At 49.3% G+C, this 13,258-nt stretch overlaps 1 protein-coding gene across 3 annotated transcripts in view; it reads left to right on the top strand.

Annotated features, from left to right (window-relative positions):
- RALYL (RALY RNA binding protein like) overlaps positions 1-6,513 on the top strand; it is a 216,325-nt gene extending 209,812 nt beyond the window's left edge. For all 3 annotated transcript variants that reach the window (XM_016198919.2, XM_016198920.2, XM_087825254.1), the window contains one exon: positions 5,528-6,513. In XM_016198919.2, the coding sequence (XP_016054405.1) occupies positions 5,528-5,545 (18 nt within the window). In that variant the 3' untranslated portion in view covers positions 5,546-6,513. The remainder of the gene's footprint in view (positions 1-5,527) is intronic.
- The last annotated feature ends 6,745 nt before the right edge of the window (positions 6,514-13,258 follow it).

The raw sequence follows: 13,258 nt of genomic DNA, 5'->3' as shown, positions 1-13,258 counted from the left end.
GCAGTTCATTCAATGCCCAGGGCTAGTTTCTTTCTTCCCTGTGTCCGTCCAGTGCATGAATCAGTGGGAATGTTATGCGTGAGGCGAGGTATATTTAGGGTCCCGAAAGGAAGACTTTCCTTCCCAAATGCTCCACAGTGAAAGGAATCTTGTGTTTGTGCAATTTCACGTGAACTGTACATGGACACGATGTCCTGGTAACACAGCGATTTGCAGGAAGGTGCCTGGGCCCCCCCCCCCCCCCCCCAACGGCGCCAGTCGCTGTGGTTGGCTGGCTGCGGCCGTTGGACGTCCAGCAGTCCTTCCTGCACTTGCTCAGGAAGGTGACCTTCTGGGTTCAAGGCCCGTCCCCTGTCGCCGGGGCCTGTGCTACTGAACAGCCGGTTTTAATGAGTCGGGGACTTAGCTGGGACTTGGGTCTCCACGTGCTTTATTCTCCCAGGGTTGCCGTCGTTAGGTTCTCACTTCCAGGTGCCCTTTTCTGTGTAAAATGCCAGGGACTTGGAAAATACATGCTGATGAGGGTGCTCGATCTCATGTTTTATCAACCATGAAATTAAATATGCTCTCCTAAGGGACTGGCTCATAACAATGATGAGAGGGCACGTGTGTGTGTGTGTGTGTGTGTGTTGCCAACTCTCGAATATCTGTGGAATGATCATCGAACTGGACTGGTCCCAGGTAATATCAGACCCTAGTTTGCTATGAATCCTATTGACACTTACCGATGTTGTTGTGGTGGTTGTTGCTTTGCCATGATAACCACCCTCCCAATAGTTTTATTTACGTAGCTCTGTACTGATGTTTAACATCCCAGCTCTGCTTAAATTGCAGGGCACTCTCGCTTAAACTTCCCCAAGATGAGCCTTTAGCAACCACTCTTATTTCTACGAAAGTCTGCGTCGGTTTGGGAACTCGGTGTCTGTGAGAAGCTGGCTGGTCAGTGTGGCTGAAGCAGTTCTCAGAGGCTGGTCCCAGGACCGATGGGCAGAATCCTATCGGTGGAAGCTTGTTGGAAATGCAAATCCTCAGAAACAAAACAGAGTCTCGGGCTCTGACCCAGACTCACTGAATCAGAAACTCGGAGGGTGGACCTCAGCCATGTGTGTTAACGAGCCGGCCTGGTGGTTCTGTGTTTCCCCGTGATTTTGTGTTTTCTGGGAACTCTGTGTTTCCCAGAGACTCTGTGTTTCCTGGGGACTCTGGCGCCCCTGGAAGTTTGGGAGCCACGAGACTCAGGAACAGGGCCCTGCAGCCCAGATGCAGGTAAAATCACCAAGGTGCTTTGTCATAAATACCAGGGACACGTGTCTCAAGCTGTAACAGTAAAATCAAGAGTCCTTGGGGGTGCCGCCCAGGCAAGAACCCAAAGAGGTTTCCATGTGTGGCCAGGGTTGAGAGCCCCGAGACAGAGCTCACGGTCCGTGAGGAAGGAGGACACAAAACCCAGCTCAACACCATTAGCTTCAGGAAAATGCCAGTTTAACTACAATAGGTAACCGTGCCCATCCCCAGGAGGGCCAGAGCCGACTGATACGCTCAGGTGCTGGCTGAGACTCCCCAAGACGGCCACTGGGCAGGAAAATGTCTCTCTCCAGCTAGACCAAGAGCCCCTGGCGGGCTCGATGGCCTCTTGGTTCGGGTCCCTCATGCAAAGCTCAGTGTCCAGCACATGGCTGGGCACGTGGGGTGGAGGGATGCTGGTTGCTTGGTGGCCCTCGGTGCCCCGTGTTATACCTGCATGGGCATCTTCTTCCTTCTTCCTCGAATACCCTTCCCCACTTGTTATTTCGTTGGACGGGTTGACACATCCCATGTCCTCAGGACCATTGGCACCTGTCATGAATTCGTCCCTGTCCGGACGCTTTGGGTTTGTGTCTCTCCCTAGACCGTGCTCTGTACGTGTTTCATCTTACTTGACTCGCTCTGTTGTGATCAGTGACTTCCCTTCCTTCTGGCTCACTGGTTTATGACTTTCTCAGGGCTTATTTTATTTGGGACTTTTCCTTCGTGTGGTGCTTAGCGCATGTTCATTAATATTTGTTGATGAAAGAGAGGAAAATGTCCTCAGCCTACCTCACCCGGTGAGCCGCACCTTTATTTTTCAGCACGTTTTATTGTGTCTGGTGATCAGATCAGGCTCTAAGTATTGTTTCTGTTCGCGTGCCCTCTGCGACTCAGGGTGATTACACAAAGCCGGGAGGAAGGAGCTTTCATTACAGCTTCCTCGCGGGGTCCCTGGGGCAGCGGCCTGCGTCTTGGAGGCGCTGAGGAGGCTTCACCCAGCACATCAAAGGCCACACAGCGGAACTGACTCCGTCCTGTGGCTGCTAAGTGGTTCCGCATTATCACCTCCCGTGAGTGATAAAAATGCAAATTGGAAGCAGCCTGAATTTAGTTAGCAAAGCTAGAGTTACAAAACAAACCAGAAAATAAGCCTGTCTCCCACTCCTGAGCTGTCATTTTTAAGCCCTAACGGTCCAAAGAAAGCTGGAAGTCACACGTTCATAAGAAAAGGAACGTCAGAGAACCCAGAACAGAAGCGTGCCCAGAACTGAGGCCACGATCCCAGCTGCAGCCGGGAGGGCAACGCGGGCCTTAGGAAACGGACTCGGGAGCCGAGGGCTTTGACGGGTGAAAAGTACCGTGGTTGGTGTGTGGTTTCCAAACTGCCTCTAAGGATGTCAAAATCTAGCGTCATAAATCTAGAGTATAGATGCGAACAAAGTAAAATATCTCCACCGTCCCACAGCTTCTACACAGAGACACAAGAAGAGAACAGAGCAGCTTTGACGTCCCTTGCAAATGAGAGGCCGTCCAAAAATAAGTCTTAAATATAAAAATAAAAATTTAAAAAAATCTTTTTCTAGAAATGTTAGAAGAAAATAGAGCAATCCGAAGTATGAATGCCGTCTGATTTCAAAAGGCTCGCTATGAAAGTTGTTGGAGAAATAAAGCAATTCGGCCAACAGAAAGAACCTACCCGACAAATATAGAATAGAAATACGTTTTTTGAGTAAACATTTGCAGATTTACATGCACGTGACTACAACGTTCATGTCAAAGAGACATCGGACTCAGGAAGTCTTTAGTCAAGATTGCAACAGGGAGCCTTCGCCACAGAATCTGTGAGCGTCTCCGGAGTTGGCTGAGGGGTTTCTCCTTGTGTGGAGAGGCATCAGCAAGGCTACGGTGAACCGGACGTGGGGAAGTGGGCGAACCGGTGCCGTATTGGATAGTAGACCCTGGGACCGGCCCTTCCAGGAGGGGCCCTTCCAGAGGGCTCTGCAGGGGCTCAGGCTGGTGGGCCAAGGTCCGGAGTCTGGGATAGAGAGAAGCTTAACCAAAGTTTGGTTAACAAGCATTTTCTTCTCCTTGGTCAGCAAAGATCAAACAGTACAGCTAAGCACTGAGGTGGCCAAGAATAGATAGGCATTTGGAGGGTCTGTGTCCGGCCATGTGAGTCTTATCTGAGCCACATGGGAAAGGATAGTTCTTTGCAGTAAACCATTTCCCGGAATAAAAAGGGTGGAACTGGGGGGGGGGGGGTCTTAACCTTCACTGTTTCTTCAGGGTCACGGGGCAGGTAAAATTCAACATTATCATATATCGGAGAGGTTATTTGGCCCACGATCTTGGCGCTCTTTCTCCCTACACTGTAAACATCAGTGAATCAAAAGTGAGAAAAAGGACCCAGATTCACTAGGGCCTCCAGAGAGACCCTCGGAGGAAGGGCTGGGGGACACTGGTCTCTCTGCCTTTCAGACGCGGAGAGAAGCTGCCTCATTCCCCCTTAAAAGTGCAGCTGTAACTTGAGCAGTTCAGTGCGAAGGAGGGTTATTTAGGTTTCAGATTCAGACGGAGGAGCCTTTGAACAGCTGCAGGACCTCAGGCAAATCCCCAGTCTCCGAGGCTCACTTCCCCACCTTCCAAAGGAGGCCTTTGCAGGTTCTAAGAGGATTAAATAGGATCGTGTTTATAAAAACCTCTGCCATGAATTTATGTGAATGGCAAACTTAATCTCTCCCCTCGGGGAACAGAATTTAGTGGAAATGCCGGTTGTAGGAAATTTTAATAACTTTGAAAGGAAAAAATGTAAATGATTTGGTTACACTATTTATACGGGTCCCTCGTGAAGTTTGTTGTGTTAAAATCCCGGCATATTCTATTAGCCCCGTCATCTCACACAACAATAGGCGATGTTAAAAAATGCTAGCTTCTGCACGGTGCTTTTAAGTAAAAATAGTTGGAGCAAATAATGTAAAGCCCGAGGCAGGCTCTGCAGGGAGGTGAATGTAAAGCACCTGAGAACCAGAGGAAAGAATTTTATTTCCACAGGAAAATAATTCTGAGATATGTGCGCACGTGTGCGTAGCAAAACTCGCCACCTATTTCTGTAAATGTTTCCTTTCTTCCCATCAGCCATTCATGAGAAATAATTCATCAGTTGCCTGGTAGGTGGAGATGTGCTTCATTTGACTTTAAAAGGATCATTTTAACTGGAATTACCTCCAGTTTGTGGGGAAACGTAAAGACTGCAAATCGCATCGGGTAGAAGGGCGGTTGTTACACCGGCACAGTAACCATGGAGATGTCACCGAGCATCGCAGACCTTTATCATCCACATGTTTCCTTCCACTTTTTTTTTTGCTGTTTAGAGATGCCACCTAAAAATACAGATTATCTATACTTTTTAAATCACTTATTAGTTATAAATCTCCATTAGGAAAAAGAACAGAAGCGTTTCTGATCGTAAAGAGGTCGCAAGGCTTCTCGGAAAAGTACGCTTTTCCGGTAGAGCGGTAGGTAAGGAGTGTTCGCTCCTCGCGGTGCTGACCCGGGTTTCCGTCAGATGTATCGCTGCATGAGGTTGAAGTTAGATGTGCTTCCCCTGTCGGTTAGCACCACCCCTCTCACCGCTGTCGATAGAAGTCAGCTGCACGGTTCAGTCCCACCCAGGCTCGCCCGAGTGGGGAGGCAGAGAGCTGGGAGCATCCGTCTCCAGGAGGGTTTGTTTGAAGGGCATCCCGGCCCCGGCGCAGCCGGTAGGCCCATCCCCCTCTATCGAGGACAGAGCGCAGGTAGCTTCCCCTGTACCAGCCAGTCGGCGCCCGAGTGTCTGCCATCCTTGAGAAAATGGCAGCAAGAATGCCGGGCCGCCTCTTCCAGGAAGACCACCCGTGGTCGCTCCTGTTAAGACAGCGAAGGTCCCTGAGCGGCCCGCACCTCTTTCCCGAGCCCAGGATGTCAGGCGCTTCTGCTCTGGCTTGGACTAGAGCTCGGCTGAGCGACAGTGGCCGATCTCAGCCATGCAGTTAGCCAGACTTGAAAAATCATACTCCTCATGAATGTCGGTGGTCTTCATGTCGCCTTCGACGACGGATCTGGGAACCCAGAGCTCCCTGAGGACCGAGCGCTTCCCTAGCGGTGTCCTGCCCGGCCTCGGCGTCTAACTTTCGCGTCCGCGCGCTCCCGGCCGTGAGCCACAAACCCGCGTGTCCTAAAATACTTGCTTTTCTTTTCTCAGTTCCTGCAGATAAAGTGATCCGAGCGAGGGAGCGGAACCACGGACAGGAGAGAGGCTCCGACGGCCCCCAGGACTGTGAGGGAGGCTTCTTCCCAGAGACAAGCGTCTTCTGTTCAGTTTATATAAAAACCCAAATCAGTAAAACGGACAGCGTTGTTCAGTCTTAGCGATTCCATTTCCTCTGCGTTCTGAGCTGTATAATGGTCGGGTTTTTATGGTTTAGGTTGTAAATGTGCGTTTCCCTTTGCTAATTATGTTTGGGGGCGGGGTGGGGTGGGGTTTTGGTTTTATTTTTTTGTCTTAAAAATGTCTTAAAATGTGAAGGATATTATGAATGGTAAGGGAGACACTATATACAAATGTATATTTGTAAAAGCTATTTTTATGATTAGCATGTTTTACCATCGATCGTGTATAAAGTCGGGTGATGTTGCCAGTCTACGTTTAAAGCTTATTTCCGACGATGTTGTGTAAGAAAAGATGCATCATATGCTAGTTTTTGTAATTTATTTTTAACTTATCGTTTAAAGCACTTAAGATCATATGGATAAAATACTTGAAAGGTTATATTTCTGCCCCCTGTAAGCACCATTTCTACGAATAAAGAATGCAGCTATTCCGGATGGGATGCGAGAGCTAAAGGACTGTGGGTCGACCGCGAGTCCAGTCGCCCTCTGCTCCGCTGGACGGACGTGGCCCAGCTCCACCCAGCGCGTCGTCGGGCCGGGAGGCCCCAGGGACGGCGTGAGCGCCAGCGCAGGTGAGCAGGAGGGAAGGATCGTCTGGTCTTGGGACCCAAACCTTTAGCTGAGCGCGGACATCACTTCTTCATCTCCTGTGACCGGGAGCTCGCCGTCCCGGCGTCGCGAGTGTCCAGAGCTCTTAGCTGTTGTCTTGTGCTGTGGAAATGGAGGACCCTGACTTCACAGACTGTAGCAGAATTCAGCATATAATTTCTTAATAAATTCTGTTTCTTTTCACACAAAGCTGGCGTGTAGCCTTCTTTGGGGAGCCCTTCCTTGCAATATTGAGTTTGGGTTTTTAAGTCACTGTCATGCCACAAAATCAGCGCCGTCGTGAAAGCAGCGTGACTTACACGCATGTCATGCGTCCCGGATGCCCACGTCTTCATGGAGGGGCTTGTGGGACGCGTGGATGGGCCACGGGATAGGAAGCCGGGTGGCGGCCCCCCGTTCTGACAGAAGTCACACTGGTTGACGCGTCCACAAGGCATGCTTTTTCATCCAAATATAGAAATTTTAAGAAAATTATTCAGGATAGAAAGCAAAACTATGTCCATATAGGTATTTATGCCCGGTTCAAACTCTACCCCTCAGTTTGCCAGTTTCTCATGAAAGAAGAGTGTCTCCATCGTTTTACTTTCTATCCAACCCCAGCGGCTTCCCCGCTCTCTCCCGCCTCCCGAATCTCTCACCAGCGGATCTCACGGAATCCCCTTGCGTCTCCCCCTTGGATTCTCATGGATCAAACAAGGTGCAAAACTGCCGTCTCCGGAGCGTTTTCTCAATCCTTTGAGATTTTGCTTCCCAGCAATTGTCTTCAGTTTGGCTCAAATAAACTCATAAAAATTCTCTACAGGTTTGGATGTTTCTTACATCGACAGGTTCACTCACCTGACAAACAGCGACCGGGCTCCCATCATGGGTCAGGCCCTCCTCTCAGTCCTTAGGATGCATCCGTCAACAAAAGAGGTGAACCCTCCCCCTTGGCGAAGTTTAAAATCTTGATATTTATCTGCCTAGCCCTATGGAAACGTAGTTAGTCGATTCTTCAGCCCCGAATCTAACAGAGACTGGCGAGGTGACAATTCTTTCTCCCCTTTGGAAGAAAACTATGATCATCAGGCCCACAGGTGTGACAACCCTTCCAGGTGGGGACCCAAACCGAGGTCCTCCTGCCTACGGCTGTTGGCTTCCCATTAATTTAAGAGTAAAAGCTAATTCATATCAAACATGGCCATTCTTAGGAGACATATTAAAGGTGAAACCCAACTTTTAAACATTTGAAAAACTTTTTAAAACAAAATTTTAAATGCACGCAAATGCATTACAGTTGAGACATCTTGACAAGTCACGATTGCTCATTAACAGGCGAATCAAGCCATATAATGTATCAGCTGACAGATGCACAGTCTGTTGTCTGTGAAGCCAGACATTTCAAACTCAAAGGCAGGAAAGTAGGGGCATGGACCCCTCCCCTAGCGCTGGTTGGGAGAAGAGCACCTCCTGTCCAAGGCCGACACAATCTGTCAGCTTCCACGCTGAACAAACCGACAAAGACTTGGGAAAGGGCCAGGAAAGGAGGTCAGCGAGCTTCGGAGGGAGACGACCTTTAAAATGCTGACTCCTCTGGTTGTCTCTTGCAGGACCCCGCCTGGCTGGAAATGTCCTGCCTGCTCGGTTTTCATTGTCATTTCTAGCTCCTGAAATCATTTATTCTCTTGGCTTTTGTGTTTTTTCAATGAGTGAAGAGAACTCTTTCAGTAGCTGAAACAGATTCGCAATTCTCCCCTGGCCAAGCTTCCTTAGCAGCAGTAACGTTGAGATTTTATATATATATATATATATATATATATATATATATATATATAAATATATGCATTTGGTTCTGTTTCTATGGAGAACATTGGCGAACACAGTGCCTGGTCTTTGGGGGGTGAAAGCTGGGGGGAGGAGGACCTGGGTAAGCATCTTTAGTCAGACATACAATCTGGTGCACAAATATATGCTGAATTACTCTGAATATATGAAAACCACCACCTGGTTCTCCTACGTCTTACATTCAGTTCCCAAAAGGGAAAGTTATTCATTATGCTCAGGTCCCAGGCAGGGTTTAATTTCTTTCTCCTAAGCCGTCCGTGAATATAAATCACTTTATTAACTCTCCTTGTCTGTGAAATAAAACAGCCGGATCCCTCCAGTCCACTTCCGAGGCCTCCGGCCTGTACTTCCATTAACGGTGTAGTAAAATTTCACTTCTGTCTCACGCTCAGCTTGTCGGTCCCTGCAGAACTTCGCCCTCTCCCGTGGCACCTCGTTAAAGAGGAGGACCGGGCTCCCCGATGCCCCTCCCTGCCGGTTTCAAGGTTAGAATTAGCCGAAAGCGGAACTCGGGCCAATTTCAGGAGGTTGAAGGGAGAGTCTTCATCGTGGCCCCAGCGAGCCCCATCTGATCCTTTGCCCCGTACCCCGTGCTTCTAACAAACCCTTCTCCTTTCCCTTGTAAGTGTAACCGTCCTTCCACACGTCTGCACCCTCTACTGCAGGATAAATTCCCAGGAGGGGGTGCAGGTGGCACATGATCGATTCTCTCTCACTTTTGCTCTCTCCTCCCTCTCTCTCTAAAATCAATAAAAACATTTTTAAAAAAGAATTATCCACTTATTGTGGTCAAAGGTGCGAGGCAGTGACCAGGTGTTAAAAAGTAATCCAGCCTGGCCGGCGTAGCTCAGCGGTTGAGCATCGACCTAGGATCCAGGAGATCGGGGTTCGATTACCGGTCAGGGCACAGGCCCGGGCTGCAGGCTCCTGGGTCCCCAGCAGGGGGCGTGCGGGAGGCAGCCGATCAGTGACTCTCATCATTGATGTTTCTCTCCCTCTCCCTTCCTCTCTCCGAAATCAATAAAGGTATATTAAAAATAAATTAATCCGGGTTTTTGACGACATTAGAAGGTAGGTTGTGTCGTCAAACCCTTTTGAGCAGCACTGAGCTTTATAGTTCTTTATAATGAATGTTCAGGTTTTTTCCGAAACGGTTATATGGAGGTTATGTATAAATGTAAAGCAATTAATTAATGAGTTTAAGTGGTAGATTATCAACTTCCGCTGTGGGGACAAAATTTTAACTTTCACTAAGAACTGAAGAAGGGAGAAGGCCGCCCAGGGCTGAAGTGTCAGGGACGGGCCCCTCGTGCCCGGGCAGGTGAGGTGGCGCAGCTGGCAGCCTGCTCATGAGCGGTGGCGAGTGGGGGCCGTCATGACGCAAAGCATTGGAGCTCTGTCTGCAGATAGACGCTGCTTAAAAATACCGATGTTTCCTGTGACTAAGCGTTAACTCTCATCTATAATTAGTAAAAATGTTGCTTGCGTAGTGCGCTGTGGGGACGAGCAGTTGCTTCGCATTGTTAATGGAGTTTCACGTCACTTAGTCTGGGCAGAGAGCTTGCTGATTATTTATTCCTATTACCTGTGTCATAGTTACTGGGTCTTGCTCTAGAGTCTCCGGTTCTTATTACATTAGATAATTTTGGAGCTTTATGCATAAAATTCAGAAGTTATATTGTTTTTTTACAGGTTTTGGAGGAGAAACGAGACAGTTTTAAAAATATTCTTGTCATTTCTATAGTCTTTAAGGAAACTAAGCATATCATCTTTAAGTAGCCGTAATTGGTTTTTGTAAACTTGATTTTTTAGGGAAAATATTTTTGAGTACAGCAGATAATTTTGTAAAAATAGAGATGAGTGGGCACGGAATGATTTGCAAAGTCAAGTTATTTATTTTTTTTACCACTCAGAGAAAGTATTTTCAAGTGAGAGAGGTTTTTCCCTTTTAAGCCATTAATCATAAGCAAGGCGGCAGAGAGCAGCAGGGAGAGGGGTGGGAGATTAATTTCTGTGTCCCAGGGAGCTCTGGGAGTTTCAGGGTAAGTGTGAAATCACAGCATTTTAAATAAAAGGCCCTGTACGTGCACCTTGGTTTCAAAATTCCTTTGGCAGCTTTGGAAACCTCATGGTCACTGATTAATTGAATTTCGAAATTAAAGGGCATATGTTTTATCTAGAGTTCTTTCATTTACAATTTAAGCCATGATTCCGAAATTCAGCAAACCTGCACACACATTCCGAAATTCAGCAAAGCTGCACAGGCACGTCCAGCAAACGCTTGGAAACCTGCTTGTCTTTCTCCTGCACGCTCCTCGCTGGCCTCCTTTTACGCCCGGGCTGCGCTCTCCGAGCTCCACCGTGACCCGTAGGGGAGGGCCCGTCACCGTCCCTCCAGCTGGTGCCCGAACCGCAGGGGGCCTGTTAGGTCACCAGACACGGCCTGCAGGGGAAGGCACAGGTGCCATGGCGAGGACAGCAAGGTGGCCCAGTGCCACAGGATGCACAGGATGAACTCGGGCAGGAAGAGGGAAGCATGCCGCCCGAGCGTCCAGCTTTGCTCATTCGCTAGATCTTAACCACGCCGTGCGCCCACAGAGCAAAGCAAGAGGGCCTCCGTGTTGACGCTCCTGCAGAAAGATTGCGTGTGTGTTCGCGTTTGGGCAGTCATCCCGAAAAGGAAAGAAAGGGGGGCCGTGGGTGGAAATCACAGATACAGGCCCGGACTCACCTGGGCTAACATGGGCTAGGGCGCCCCAGGGGCAGCACGTCCATCCCTGGAGGTGGGTGAGGGGAAACGAGAGCGGCGACTGTCTGGGAAACTCGGAGCTCTCTGTTGGGACCCCTTCCATGGTCCCTTCTGGTCGCCGAGTCTCTGATTCCGCCTTCCGTCCTGAAGCTTGGAACCAGAGCTCTCGGCTGCAAACAGGACCGGCCAACGCTCCCTGACAGCAGCAGGCAGGAAACGTCAGTCTTCTCCAAACTCCGACGTCCTCCAAACCTTAAAAAGGTCACTACCACGCCTCAAATGTAGGGTCCGTCTTAATTCTTCTTTGTTAACATCTCAAAAACATTTTTAAATCCAAGTAGCTGGGTGCTTTTTCCTCTCTTCCCGTGTGAATCACTGCCCCACGTGACAGAACAGAACCGCAGGTCCCGGATAAAGTCACCTGCTAGAGGACGTGTGACCCGTGGGGCCGGCGGCAGAGACGGGGCTGGGACTCGGGCTGCTGTTCCTGAGCCCGGGCTCTTAGTGCCCTCCCTGTGGACTCCTGTCCCTCAGTCATCACCTGTCAGCTCACAAACGCCATGAATTCAAAACACGCAGGACCTGAATCTATTAGGGAAAAGGTCTGTAATAAATACCAGCATGTACCGCTGGAGGACAGTCCAATCCTGTTTAAAAATCCACAAGTGTTTACGTTATGGGAAATCTAAATGTCGTTACAGGAAGAGAAATGGGCAAAGTGACCTCATTCTGTAGAATGGAAAACCAGGGCGGGGGAAACCAATGGAGTCACGAGAGCTTTAAGATATACTTTCTTTTTTTTTTTAAATCCTCAAGGTACGTGCCCTTGACCTGGAATCGAACCTGGGACCCGTACGGTCCGCAGGCCCACACTCTAACCACTGAGCCAAGCTGGCCGGGGCGATACGTTTTCCAAACTTGGCTTGGAGCTCTGCGTCTTCAGGAGGGGAGTCCGGGGACAGGGAACTGGAGATTATACAATTCACGCTACAAACAAGAGGTGTTTAAACCAACAGGCCTTGGCCTGTTTGGGGGTTTTTTCCTCCCCTTTTTTTCTTGTTACAGCTGCTTCCGAGATAAATCTGAAATGATGGCTCAGCCATCCCGGGCCTCGGAGGCTCGGGCCGCGGTGAAACAAGATTAGATAATCAGGGAAAGACAAACTGTCAGGACGGATTAAGAAACCAGAGTCCCGGATGCTGATAAGACTTAAACCAACGCTGGCAATTTCTTTTTACTGTAACTGGAAAATGCCACAGCTTATAAAGTGAGTTTGAGGAAGTAATGAGTTTTTTGCCCTTGATATCCTTTTTTTGATGAAAAAAGATGAAATTCACATAGTGCGAGTGTTATGGGGAAGGAATGACACATCGCGGGAGCTGATGAGCACCCAGGACCGCAGGAATTTCTGAGACCGCCTGTCCCGCGGTTGGCACCTTTCTCCGGACGAGATTTTCCCTCATCACAAGCTCACGCGCTGAGCACATGCACCTGTCAGACACCGAGGAGGCCTTCACTGGAAATTGCTGTTCACCTAGCACGCGTTGGTTGGGCACCTACTGTGAGGCAAGCCAAGCCTTGAGACTCGGATGCCAAATTAGAAATAAGGAATGTAGTCAGTAATTCAGGAATAACTATGTGTGGTGTCAGGCGGGTACTAGGCTTATCGAGGTGGTCACTTCGTAGGTTATATAAATGTCTAATCACTATGCTGTACACCTGAAACTAATAAAATACTGTATGTCCCCTGTGATTTAAAATGTTTTCATTAGAAAGACACAGTTCCTGCCCTTGAGTCACAGTCCAGAGGGCAGTTGGACACGCAGCCGTCAGAAGGGAGGCTCAGCCGGTGGGCACCAGTCGGCCTGCCCACCTCTTCCAGCTGTGTCCCTCCTGTCATACTAGCTAGTGCCATGCCAAAGCGGTTACTAAATATTTTTTTAAATATGTTTTTTATCGATTTCAGAGAGAGGAAGGGAGAGGGAGGGAGAGAGAAACATCAATGAAGAGAGTCATTGATCGGCTGCAGCCCGCAACCTGGGCATGTGCCCTGACCGGGAATCGAACCCTGATCGCCTGGATCCTAGGTCGACGCTTAACCGCTGAGCCACACCCGGCTGGGCGACCCCTCAGTTTTCGAACGTTTCAGAACTCGAGCGGTCTTCCGGAACAGGTTACATTGGGAAACCGAGGTACCCCGTAAAGGGCCTGCTGATGCCTTGGTGCCCTTGAACAAGGGGCCTGTTCAGAACACAGGCGCTTTCGCTAGCGCCACCTAGTGCCCGCGTTGCTTAGTGGCGCTGAGTGAGAAAGGCCTGATCTCCAAGGGGCAGCAGCAAGTCCATGCCCCACCCGGCCCTG

This window comes from Miniopterus natalensis, chromosome 16 (genome assembly GCF_054644295.1).
Source record: "Miniopterus natalensis isolate mMinNat1 chromosome 16, mMinNat1.hap1, whole genome shotgun sequence".
Taxonomy (NCBI): Eukaryota; Metazoa; Chordata; class Mammalia; order Chiroptera; family Miniopteridae; genus Miniopterus; species Miniopterus natalensis.
The sequence above is the reverse complement of the archived record's forward strand: the minus strand, read 5'-3'. Positions and strand labels throughout refer to the sequence as shown.